This window comes from Patella vulgata, chromosome 5 (assembly GCF_932274485.2).
Source record: "Patella vulgata chromosome 5, xgPatVulg1.2, whole genome shotgun sequence".
Classification (NCBI taxonomy): Eukaryota; Metazoa; Mollusca; class Gastropoda; family Patellidae; genus Patella; species Patella vulgata.
The window spans coordinates 61193194-61207480 of record NC_065883.2 but is presented as its reverse complement, the minus strand read 5'-3'; the positions used below and the strand labels follow the sequence as shown (position 1 = coordinate 61207480).

The window sequence follows — 14287 nt, the reverse complement described above, 5'->3', positions numbered from 1 at the left end:
GCAGGATCTTATAAGGAGTTTTAGAGCACAAAGCATCCTTAAAGTGTCATAATCTGGAGTATTGGTTGGCGTCTAGTATTCACTAACAGTTTACTCTGCTCAATGGCTCGTACTTGAAGTCTATATACATCGTTTAAGAGTACGATGCGTAAATTAATGGGAACAAGAAAAATATTATCACTAAGGAGGACAACTTTAAAAAGCATGAAAGGAGCATGTTGGCTACTACGGGCCGTTCTTCCTTTCGGCCAAAAAAAATTAATTGGATTTCTTAGATCAAATTTAAAAAAAAATGTTTATGTTGGAAAAAATAAGGCCAATGTTTTTGTTATTTTTTGGCACCTGCAGAGTCCACAATGTGTAAGTAATTTGGAATTCTATAGACATAAATGTTGGCTCGGGGAAGGAATGGGGTTTAAATACTCGTCAACACATGCACTTCGATCATTTTGAGATTGTCAAATTAAGAAGCTTCGCAATCACTAGTTGATACTCAATAATGTTTAACAAAATATTACATAGAAAGTTATTTATTTCACATTTGAAACGAACGGTATCTTAATAATCACAAAATCAGAAACGATACATAAATTATTATAAAATCTATTTCATACATCCCAAAAAATGTTTATACAATTACTTTAAAAAATAAATTAAATTAAACAGTAAAAACAAAACATATATATTTTTCATTACGATTATTGTTAATATGGATGCGAGATTGGTATGCGTTTATGTATACATCAGAAATTACTATTGACATAAAATCTAGGCTACACGCAATGGAATGGGAATATGTCGACCTAAATTGCTAATCATGAAGAATCGACCCTTTTGATATATGAATTCTTCCATTGGATTATAAAGTCATTATCTATAATTTAGTGCAAAAACTCGATAAAATCCGAAGAGAAAGTCGAAGCCATCATCTAGAAATAATGAGTTTCTATGACTGTGTCATCTGCTAAAAATCACGGTCCCCACATTCTGCCAATCGCGAAGCTCGCTGGTTCCAAGGTAGCAATTTACCATCGACCGCTATAGGATAATTTAACCATGGATGCGATGGTAATTTAGCCCTTTTCATTCCTAACATATAATAATTGCCAAATAACTCAAAGTTCTTCTCACTATTCGGTTGGCCTTTGGCGTCGCTCTAAGGAATGACGTGTCTTTATTGATTAAGACAGTTCGTTATTCACTCACACACATTTACATAAGACAGATACATGAGCAAGACTGAATTCAGGAATAATAAGTGTGAAAATAATACATTGATGATTTTGTTTTTGAGCACAAACCACTTATATTAAAATGAAGGTGTATTGGTCCTAAATAGTTACCAACTTAAGGAAATCAGTTCTTATAAGCACTTTGCCAAGTTTGATATTCAAAATTTATAAATTTTGATATCTCTGGTTTTAAACGATTTTTGTTTTCTTTTTTGCTCGGTTGGATGTGTATCCGAATTATAGTATGATGTTTAAATGTTTTTCTCCATGGCAGCAGCACTGTTAACACAATTCATATATATTCTATATTATTATATAGTTTCTGATAAACTAATTGTCATTGTCAAATTACTTATACTCTATATACAATAAACAATACTTAAACATGTACATATACACAGAGATATAGATAAAAGTTATTATATGTATCTCCTTATTACATGTACGATGAGACAATTTGCACATTCGTCCCGGAATACAATATTTGAGCACATTTTGTTACATTATTTGATCTTGTTTTTTTTTCTCTCTAGTATTTTCACGATTCCAGCAAAAATTGTTGGCACTTCCTTTAGTTTGTAGAGAGGTTGTTTCCACGAATTGCTTTGCTACAAACTCCTTGGCCTTAAGTAGATCTTAATGGTGCAGTCACCCTCCAATTTCCAGCATAGTTCAAGATCTTCTCGAACAACAGAAAGCACCTTCCTGGAAGTAGACTTCGAATCAGCTCCGTAGAATCGAGTGCTCTGACTTCTATGGAATCACAATAACAATATTGTCACAGCTGAGTATTTTAAATCTCTAAGTATTTTTTTAGCAATTTTTATGTTAGCAACGACTGTTGTTGAGGCATTGCGTTCTGATGGTACCATGAATATTGAGACATTGACATGTACGAAGAGTTAGATGAGGGGTTATTGTTACTGATATCAGACCATGAACACGGCGGCTGGGGACTCATTGATGACGAAACGGGTAACATTGACGGAGGTTGTTGTCCGCCCTGACTACCTTGTTGAATGGGCGTTGTTGGCTGTGTGGGTGGGATGTCGGTTGGGGTGTGTTGTTGCTGAGGAGGCTGTTGACCGTGAGGGGGTGATGAGGCTTGACCTTGATTAGCTAACTGAGGTGGGGGTCCGTTAGGGTTTTGTTTCATCACTTTCTTGTATTTGGAGCGCTTGTTCTGGAACCAAATTTTGACCTGGAAATACAAAAAGAAAATGAACTTAAATACATCTTAATAGAAACAGATAATTCTTTTTATTAAAATAAATCGATAAATTAAAAACAATAATAATGTATTATATCATTCTCCCAGCCACTTAAAATAATATAATCAATCTGCAGTGATTGATTTTGTATTTATCGATTTTATATTATTGTTTTTAATTCTTGTGTCACCTATACAGACCCCATATACTAGAAGATCAAACTAAAATATGTTTAAATCAAAGTTGGTGATAGTAAAGCCGAATGGGATAAACTCGATTTCAAATGTACAATGATTTTACATTTTTATATAATTCAATAATTACTCTGCACTATGTGACCCGCGGAGTCGATTTTATGTTCAGATAATGCTTGTATTCTTCCATCGGCAAGTTAGAAATTAGAAAGGTATGCGACAGGGGACAGATGAAAGACTTTACGATTGTTTGGCTCAATCACAATTTTTTATCATGCGATCTTTGCTTGTATGCGATATAGATGTACGCTTGTATAGCAAATTCAGACGGTTGATGAACAATAGGCGTCCATGTCGTCGTAGAATTGTTCTCAGTGAAACGTTAAATTTGGAAACGTGTTGCCTGAACGATTTTATATTCCACCCAAAATAATATATCATTTTTGTATTTATCTTATTTATTTATTTATCTTATTTATTTATTTATTTATACCATAATAAACTACCCCTTCAAATCATTATAATGTATTTTAATACATGGGTTGTCCGTTTGCCCACACATTTGCTTGAAATAATCGGAAATTAATTTATGATAAGGGTAACAATAAATACCAATAAATAACAGTAGCTAAGTTACAAATTAACCGGCTAAGGTGCGATCAAAACATTTTAATAGACGTGACAAGAGCGTGTTCACATTTTATTCATATTCGCGTGTAATTTAATGAATACAGTACTAGAATTATAAATTTGTTAAAATTATTTTGAAAGCATATTTACTGAAGTTATCGTGACAAACAAACAACAAAAACGCTTGGTTTTTTTTTCCGATTTTTCCTCCCTACTTCGTCACGCTTCAAATTAAGAAAATTTCATTTTCTTCGCTACGGGGCGCCAATACAAAAAGTTGACATAGGGTACTCGACCCGAGACAGTTTCGGCTTTTCAAGATTAATGACCCTATACATCAACATGTATGGATATATATATAGTTCAGACGAATACCCATGTACATCCTCCATAATATATTCGTAAAATAATGAGGTTCCTATTACACGTAGACTAGTATATATATGGTCACTGTCAATAATACATGGTTGTGTTAGAATTTTATATTTCTTTAGTTTTGAAAACTATTGTGCAATATAAAATATTTGTGGAAGTACATTTTGAAGCAGATTTGTGGTTTTTAAAATTTTAAATATATTTTTTTTTTGAGTGTATTTAGGTTTAACTATTAATCTTCAAGAAGAATATCACGTTTCAAATTAATCAAAATTAAAAAAAAATTAAAAGTGATTTTAGTTTATTCAATAACAAACACTAATATATTGTATTTTTTTGTCAGAGTTCGTATTATGTAGACTTATTTATAATTTCTAAAATACCGACAGTTATGGTTATTATAGGATTTTTAATATGAGCTTCTTTATCTAACAGGTGAGATGATAACACACACAGGTAAATAAACATAAGAATCGTTTAACATAAAATCACCTGAATAAACCTTGCTAGCATCCTCACCATTTCATATTTTCATGTTATTTTTCATGGGGTTATTGTTAACTAAAGCCACGGCTACATTAAAAGCCCATTAGCAACAAAATGTTATTTTAATATACTTGTGTTCACCGCAGTGTGAAAGTATGTTCTGTATCAAAAATTAGCCCCTTAACCCAGGCTGATTCATTCCTTTTATGAAGCTAACGTGTCTTTTTTTCCTTCCCAACTCCCTCTTGTTTCGCTCTAGTTCAGTTTTAAAACCAACTATACGCGAGATCTCAACTTTTTGTATTTCTAAACCTTCCTTAATTTAAGATTTTCTTTCAAAGAGATTGGTTTCCTGTTTCCTCGTGTCTTCTTATATTATATTATAAACTAATGCATTTCTACAAGTTAAACATGAAAGATATGGCTTCATCCGTGTAAACAATATTCAGGAAATACGTTGTAGCATCTTATTTTCGGGGTTTTTTTGGGGTTTTTTTCAATTTACCGAAAATTTCATTATCTTTGTTTTTTTGTTTTGTTTTCTTTTGGGTTTTTTTTTGACGAGGAATGAGATATTTTCCTCTGAAAATTGACACATTTTCCGTCCTATTTTAATATTCAAACCACCGCCCAATATTTAAAACCCGCTTTGGGGATTTTTCTATTTAGTTTTAAAGAAAAGCTAAATAAACAGACATATTTTTTTTTCCTTTTTCATATAGCATCATTGACAAGTATGATCGAAGGCCTTTCATGGCAGCTTTTAAAAAAATCTTTTCCGATGTCTTTTTAAACGACGTGACATTGATACTTGACGTTTTTCCGTACAGTGTGTGTAAAACAACAGATTTACGGCATGTGCTACCAGAAACCTGATAAGATTGACTATTTGCGGCGAGTGTCACGTTAATTAATTTCATTTTCTTAAACATTTGTTAATCGTTTTACCGTAATTGATTTGTAATTAATTTAGTGTGTCACGTGACCACCATAAACAGCGATGCGGAGATGGCGAAGATCATTGACAGCGCCGGGAGAAAGACGATATGAAGACGATGATAGATAAATGATATTATGTCCCTGTAGAATAGTCACAGAATTAAAGTCTTTTATCGCTAATAAAGGATTAATAAAGGCTGCTATTAATAATAAATTATCGCCAACAAAACACAGAGTAATGAACATCAGATAAGTCCAGCATCCAACACTTATATAAAGAGACTTATTTGATTGACAGAGTCGTGATTTCACTTAGTTAATTTCATTATTCAATAAACGTAAGTTGCGTAACATGTGGAAAATTAATAAATTTCATTATTGATTATGATTTCATTTAATGTGATACCCGTCTGCAATAACAATATGTTCCGCAATTCGTTTCGATAATTTCATTTACATGTATTTAAAGTTAATTTAAGATCTCAACACAGCAGACGTATTGCTTTATGTAATCGAATCAAGAAACCATATCAAATAAGATTAAACACATCTTTTAAAACAATACTTTCGCACATGAAAATAATTAAAGATTTTATAAAAGTATTTGATAGAAACACAGCAACTAGCGATACAGTTGTTTATGAAAAGAATCGCCACTGAATGTCTTAATCAAGAAATCGCATGAACACCCACTTTTAGACACATGTTTGTTTACCTTTAAAATAATTGATTAGTAAAATATAGATCATCAATAGATACACAACAAAACACGATATCTACTATAAAGCATTCCCCGAAGGGTATGGGGATAAGTGTTTTAATCAGAATTAATGTATTACTTTGTTGGTTCTAATACCCAGAACGTGTGAAAAATCATTCCCGATATAGAAAGAGGGGCTTGAATTGATCTCTGTTTTAAAACGTTTCGAGTATTAATATATGCAAAAATAAGATATCGGAAGGTTAAACAGATCTACATTAAATGGACCGAAATAAACTTTTAAAAGATAAAGAAGATCAAAAAAAAAGGAAAGAACATGGCAAAAGCTTGAGCATGTGGTAACTCGAGGTTTAATTGAAATACTGCTAATTTAAAGTTTTAAATAGATTACGTAGCCTCCAGGGCCATGGTTGGGTATCTAACCAAAAGAGATGTTAGATCTAACACAAATCCACCGATCGAAATATCGATATACGAGGATTGTATCTGCCCTCAAGCCATACACAAGTTCTAATCATTGAATCTATTTAAACCATCGCATCTCTCATCAGTCAGCTTTAGCCACTCAACCCAAATGTTGTATACACAAAATCAAATAAACTTTTGTTATGCGCCTAATAGAAATTTGTACCATTTGATGGCTTGTTTTCTCTGCATCTTTTCCTTCTATTATCCCAGTTTACCTTCTACGATCTTTATCAAAATATTCACTAAAGAAAGTCCTTTTTCGACATGAAACCCCGCTTTGATAACTTTTATTTTGTTATGACGATGTTTCTTTGTTGGATTTCTTAAACGAATAAATTGTATTTCTCGTATTGTAGACAAAGAACGCAATAGAATTTCTAGCATTTCATTTTAAAAATGGAGTCATTATAATAAAAGAATAGACGACCACTCATGCAGGTTTTTGAAATGAATCTAACATCTTTGATGTAACTTGGTGTGAAAAACTAAGTATGTCGTATTGTATCATATGGTTCGATATTAAAAAAGGTCAATAGAAGCCGAGCTTCTGTATTCCTTTTTTTTTTAATTCAAAACTTAAATACAACCTTCAGTTGTTCAATACAGAAAATGCTCTTAGTGTTAAGATGGAAATTAACCCTGAATAATGCAAACCAATATAACCAAGTTAATAAACGCAATATTTCACAATGTCACTGCCCCAATACCTATTAAGAAACAAAAACCGACGCTTTGGGTGTGTAGAAAAGTTAATAATGATACCTATGACTTCCAACATCACAATTTAAAATCATAAGTTAGTTTCTATTAAGTGTTTGGAACGACCCTTACAATGAAATGTCACATCCATAGGCTTCTCGTTATTGGTTAATGATACCAAAACCCTTCATAAAGCTCGAAAGATAATGTCAACTGTATGCCGACCTCCGTTGTGGACGTTTTAAAGACATGTAAAAACATGCAAAATTTCTATAATATGTCTCAAAAAGGGAACATTATTAGTATGTTTTATAGTGAGATCAAACCATGTATTATATGCACTTATATATTTAACATTTTTCAAAGATATCACGAATCTGTATTTTAAAACCGTATATATATATAGTGTCTCATATACCATACTGTTCGATCGATATTCTTTTAAATTAAGTTTTTAACTGATAATGTTATTTAAATATACATCGTGTGACACTTAAAATACTTAAATGCAGATTTATTCAGACTGCGGTGACATTTAATTTTATCAAAAAGTCAATGATATTCACAGTATATATGATATTCACAATTCATTTTATAATGTATGTGTAATTTGTAATATGTATTATATGATAATCTCCGAGATATATTACAATATCTCTATATAAAGAAGGAATTTAGGTTCCCATTATACTTCATCCATTAGCATCAAAACGTTTTATAATTGGGCCAATAGTAAATGGAAAAATATGCCCTATATGTGATATCAAGTATAAAATATTAATAGTTAGATTGACAATAAATAGTCTACCTATTAACCCTTGGCTCAAGTTCAGTGGATGTTTTTTTCCCACCGTGGCCCTTTTTCTACACCTGACACTATATACCTTTAAATATATACAAATATAGCCCAGCTGTACGCCCAATACATGACGTCAACAACAAACTAAACCCGCCACATTTCTATATAATTATGAATTGATACGTATTTGTAATCATCACCGTTTCCAATGATGTCTTAACAAGTGTCTGGGCTTTGAGTGCAGTTGGGGTTTTAAAGCTGACAATTTCAGAACAACACCATTTCAACATTTCGAAAATAAAATGGCCGTGTCAATTACTAATGTTATGGGATTTAATTGTACTTGTACAAAATTGAGCACTGACAAATACTTAGTTCAGATCTGAAGGAAGGTCTCCAAACTGTAGAACAACATTAACTCTTACATTTAGTTACCAGAGAATTTAAATTCAGCTAATAAAACTTTAAACTTTCTGAAATATCGTCTTCTATTGCCGCTCGACAGTAGTTAATTAACCTTATTATAAAGCAGTGAACAAGCAAATATTGAAAAAGGGGGGTTTCAACAAGGCGACGACCTTTATTCTTGTCTATTGGTGTATCATACAAATATAATATGTTATAATGTCCTACTGATTAAAACACTAACATGTACCCCGCTGTTTTATAGACTTGTACCATTTATAACGAGGATATAAAATTACAGCAGAATTTCCTCTATAAATATTCTGTAAATCACCCTAACATATTTATCGCTTTAATGTCTGGGTTCAGTTTTAAAGAAACTCCTTAGTTTTGTACCCAATGTATTGGTGACAATCCTAATTTATACAAAACATTTCCTTAAATAAGTTTATCTTTTAATTTTTCGAATTAATTTTGGCTTTATATCCCTTAGTTATGTTCCCGCGCTTGGTTTCCTCCTTTTTGGAAGACTTATCAACCTTTGGAGGGTTTCCTTATATCTGAGGATCTGTATATGAAGACAAAAGCGCAAAGGAAACACCAAAGGAAAAGAGGGAATATCGGTTGTTGGGTATTCTTCATTTGATTTCGTTTCAAGAGCCAGTTTTTGCTTAATGACTATTTAAGCGAAGATAAAAGAAAGAATAAAAATGATAAATATATAGTAGGAATCAAGACATGTCTTTGGTCGTATCATTAAAAATAATCAATGGCGAAGAGAAATTATAATGTAGTGACTCCTCTTAGCTCAAAGTCCCACACTAGAAATTAAAGTTGGTGATGTAGATGAGGTGTCATGGTAGAAGTGACAGTTAAAACTATCTAGTATCGCTGGCAACCTATCCCATGCACATCGACCCCAGCACAAAATAACACTAAATAGGCCTTAATTTGCCTTTATACCAGTTATTATTTTAAACATGGCAATTTAATTTTTTCCGAAAATCAATGGCCAATTGCCGATATATGATTTGTTGATGAAAGATTCCGTAAATATTGCCTCATTTGTTCCCCCCTCTTAAGTGCGTTGTCTTGTCAAATAAATTAACCAGTAAATGTTAAAACACCTAATCAGACGCCATTATGAAATTTTAAGCCTCGGCGTTGGAGAAAATTGCGTATAATCAAGGCAAATTTTGCTGTTGACAAAACTAATACTTTACTCCAATCAAATATGGTAAATGTCCCCTTAACAGAGGAAAATAACTCCCTTTGTGAAATTGGTCAATTTTAGCGTTGTATAAAAGAGAGAGCAATGATCAGTGTCTATGTTATATTAAAGCTTACCTGTGTTTGTGTAAGACCTAGGGATGCGGCCAGCTCGGCCCTTTCTGGCAATGCCAAATACTGAGTTCTCTGGAAACGACGATTTAACTGTTGTAGCTGAAGGGAGGAATATATTGTTCGTGGTTTGCGTAATTTCTTTCCTTTGCCGTTTATTCTTAGCTGTTCCTCAACTTGAGATTTATCTGTGAAGAAAAATAATTTATCGGATGCATAATTCATATTCGAGGGGAGTACATGGACGGGTCTGGTGAAAATAAAATAGATGCCTCTCTTTTTTGATTTCAGTTATGGATGTATATGATTAAAAAAATATGAATAAATACGGATTTATGTGGTTTGGGGCTCCGAGGGATTTATCATATTGATTTGGCACTGTTTAGAAAATATCATAATGTATCTAACAGGTATAGGAATACGTTTTATTAACATAATTGTAATATTTTCAGTTTGATAATAAAACATACTCTGGATATAAACTGTTTAATTAAATTTAATGTGATATTTTGGGAAGAAAATGTGAAATTAACGGAATAACTTCGACATGCTCGGGGTAATTACTTAGTTTTCAATTGTCATACATAGGAATCGCTTCGAGTGATACTGGATTTGCATTTAACACTTCGAGATATCGCTGAATTCATGGCCATGTTCACCGAAATATTACACCATTATTTAAAGATATCTTAGATATAGTATATGCTTTACAAAATAACGTAAATATATCTCTTTTGCTTTTTTATTAATTGGTTTTCGATTATGTATTTGGTACAGTGCCTAACTTCTAAATTTTTCATCCGTAGGAAATCGGTTCGTGTGATACTCGGAACTACATTTAAGACTTCGAGATATCGCTGAATTCATGACCCTTTACATCGAATTATTACAGCGTTATTTAAAGATATTTTAGTTATATTATATGCTTTGCACAAATAACGTAAAGATATATCTCATTTGTATTTTTATTAAATAGTTCGCAATTATGTATTTGGAACAGTGTCTAACTTTTAAATTTCTCTCCTCCCCCCGTAAGAATCGCTTTGTGTGATACTCATGAACGTACATTTATAACTTAGAGATATCGCTGAATTCATGGCTCTTTTCAGGTAAATTTTACAGCGTTATTTAAATATGTTTTAGGTAGATATGCTTTACAGAAATAACATAAAGGTATATCTCTTTGTTTTTAATTCACTTAAGCATAACACATATATTGGAGTTTTTACGTGATTTCAATATATAGGTCTTTGATCATGTAACGGAACATTGCTCTATAGATGTAGCTTTTAATAAATTCATCTTTGTTAAAGGGCAAACTATGTATACTTGTCCTAATAATTAAAAATATGTTATATATCATTTCGTAGAATCGTGAATATTTTGCTCTTAATAAAACATCGCACCTTAGTGATTTTTGTTAGATACTATCTTTGTACTGACACAGTATGGTAGAAACATTTAAAATTCAAAGCTGATATAATCTTTGGCCTTTCTTTAAAATCCAATAGTATGATAGCTTGATTAAAAGTTACTTTTTACATATAAATTTAACAATTAATACGGAAATATAAACACGACGGAGCTCAGGTTTTCAAGTATACGTGTGCAGGCTCGTTCGAATTACGCTTTGTACGGCACATACAGAGCAGAGTCGATATATATTCGATTTCCGTTTAAATCAACAAATATGTTAATACTATTCCGCAATACAACTTTTAGATTTTGATCTCTAACATATCAAAATACAGCACTAATATTATTCACTGTCACATTAACCAAATTAATTATTTGTACAAAATGTTCATAAAATGTTTTTAAAAAGCTTATCATGATTACAATCTTATCCCTATTGAAAAAATCTTTCGCATCTGTTAGAGTCTAGCTTGACTATGAAACCTCATTTCATATTATTGGCCAAGTTATCAAAATTTTGATATTTTTTTTTCTCTAAGTTTGAAATATTTACGAATACTATCATATATTTATTCGGGTTTTTTTTGGGTTTTTTTTACTGTTCTTCATTGGGTATTGTTTAGTTTGTCAATGCAATGTTTGTTCAAGTAACATATAAATATGTTATGTTCGGTGTTAAAAAAATATTAGAATAGACTACGTATATCAAGTCGGCCATGCTTTTTTTTTTTTTTTTTTTTAGTTCTCTCTCGTATATGAGAATAAAAAACCAACAGAGTTCACATGTTAAGATTGTACTAGTGATATTTCAAGCACAAAACAAGATACATAGATAGCGAGCAGGATACCTTTCTTCATACACCCCGGTGAAATTTAATAGGGAGTTAGAAATTGTATACACCTATGAGAAACAAGTTCATCATCAGCGTTATAATGGGAGCGTCATTGTGCGACAGTATATAGCTGATTACGTTTTACAAATGCCTAATTGAAATTTTACTTCGAGGGTAACTGATATTGAAAAAATTCTATTAAGACTTTTTGAACCCAATATGTGAGATATTCTTTATTGTATGTAATTTATGTTTTCTTGATAATAAATTTTCGTACTTTGATGGCATTTTTTGTTCTTTAATCCCATACATGCTTCTATACACAGATTCTGGAAACGCGCGACAGATTTTCTGTCTTAACAGTATGCGTAATAATTGTCACTTCCAAATATTATACTGAGCATTGACGATTGACAACAAATGACACCTTATTAGGCGTTCTAACATAAAGTAATGATTTATTTATTACTTTTATTTGAAAATTTGTTAATTGCTCAAATTTAATAATATATTATTTATACAGAATAACCGAGAACTACGTTAATATATATAACACCCTCCGAAATACGCCCACGTAATTAAAGAAAACGTTTTTTTTTATGTTTTGTTATTGTTTTAAATTTTATTTTAATTTGTGATGTTAATGACAAATTAGCTAAATTATCAGAAACCCGATTCTTATAAAGAAACCGATAAATATACTACCAAGGGATAATAATCATACGACCTTGATTTTTTTTTTTTTTTAATTTATAAGAATCAAGAAAACATTAAGCTTATTTTGAAATTCTAAAATCCTATTATAGAAAATATCCACAATGTTTTTTTTTGTCCGTATATACATATAAATATGATTCTATGAAGGTATATTTCTCTACATTTTTCGCAGTTTATTGTTTGTTAAATATGAAGCTGTAAAAAAATACACACGGCGTTTGTATTGATAATAGAGGCATTTAATGACTATTCCATAATTAGTATAATTAAGCCCATTAATAAAATGTCGTAATCTTGATCCGAACTTTGACAATGGAAAAAAGGTCAACTACCAAATTATACAACTATTTATGTGAGAAAGTTTGGTATCATATTCCCCAATATACAGTATTTTTTTATGAATTGTAAAAGAATTGAATAAAGTCCTGGTCTCGTTTATAACAAATAAATATAGCACTTTAGCACATTCTAAAAAGCAATAATACATATTTACTTAACAAGCCATGCATTACGCAGACAACTATCGACCAATTATTAACATTAAAACGTGAAATTACGCTCAATTTAAATCCCTACTTAGTAATTTTATCGTATTAAATGTTACAGCGATTATATACTATACTAGATTATCATACCTAATGATGAGTTTTAAAAAAAGATAAATAATAACTGTACTTACCGTCTCGAGTCGGTGAAGGTGGCTGGTATGGGGACATTGGAAAATGATGAGAAGGAGGGACAGCATTATATCCAGACGGGGCCATACTATTCATTGAAAACGGGTACCCAAACGAACGTGTATGTTGAGAAGTTGGAAACATTTCGTGTTGAGAATGCTGTGGAGGGTACCCAGAACGTATATTGTAAGCCGGGTGCCCCATGCCTCCTGACATTGACTGCTGCTGTAGTTCCATGAATGCCGATTTACTGGCCATTTCTGGGTCCATGCCCTCCATATTGCCTGTCATATTCAACATGATAGTCAGTCAGGTCGTTCTGATTAAAGGTAATTTTCAGTTAAGTATGTTTCTAACTACAGATCACCGAGTCTTCTTACCGCACACATCCACTGCTTCTAACCACCACTTAAATCAGTTGTGTCGGCCCCCAAAATATATGAATACATACATCTACCAGACGAAGCTCCGCCCATCTAAAGATTTCATTGGCTAGTGAGAGGCAAACTGTCAATCAATGCTTTTCAATGGCTGAGTGAAGACAACAATACAAACGAACAACCGAATGGATTACCGTAGTCTGAAGATGGCTATTGTTTAAATTGAATAGAACTTTGCTAAGAGGCTTACAACAAAAGCCATTGAATTTTATTTGGTTGTCTATGAGTTAGACCCGAAGAGAGTTAGGATAGCCGCCACTGCTAGGAGACTCCAGCCAAAATGGGTGCTCCTTGAAGCGGAGAAGCGTGAAGACTTGTGTTAATGTCTATCACCAATCAAATAGAATACAACCTCCGTTAATCTCTTGTTTATGTTTTTTATGATGGCATCTTTAGACTAAAATCACAACATTATTTGTACTATTAGTTTTATTAATCAAAACATTGACTTAGACGGCGGACTTCTTCTCGTTTTTTAACGCTTCTGCATATTTTCTTCAATATTGTAAGCATTAATTCTTACAAGTAGAAATTGGTATAATTTTCGGCTTATAACAGGTCGTAATCCTAAGGAGAAAAATATTTTCTCAATTCGCGTGTTGGGTTAATGTGAATGAAATGTGTTGACATGCATTTATTGTGACAGACTAATTTCTAGTAATCATCTTCATCAAAAATTGCAAATTCGTTCAATTTGTCTTTCG

At 32.0% G+C, this 14287-nt stretch overlaps 1 protein-coding gene across 1 annotated transcript; it reads right to left on the bottom strand.

The window, feature by feature from the left end:
* Window positions 1-520: 520 nt before the first annotated feature.
* Window positions 521-13580, bottom strand: LOC126821688 (homeobox protein DLL homolog). Its single transcript, XM_050550161.2, has 3 exons — window positions 13146-13580; window positions 9507-9688; window positions 521-2433 (listed from the first exon to the last, which is right to left on the bottom strand). Exons 1-3 carry the CDS (start codon window positions 13441-13443, stop codon window positions 2056-2058), a joined length of 858 nt encoding a protein of 285 aa, XP_050406118.1. The 5' UTR covers window positions 13444-13580; the 3' UTR covers window positions 521-2055.
* Between the last annotated feature and the right edge of the window lie 707 nt (window positions 13581-14287).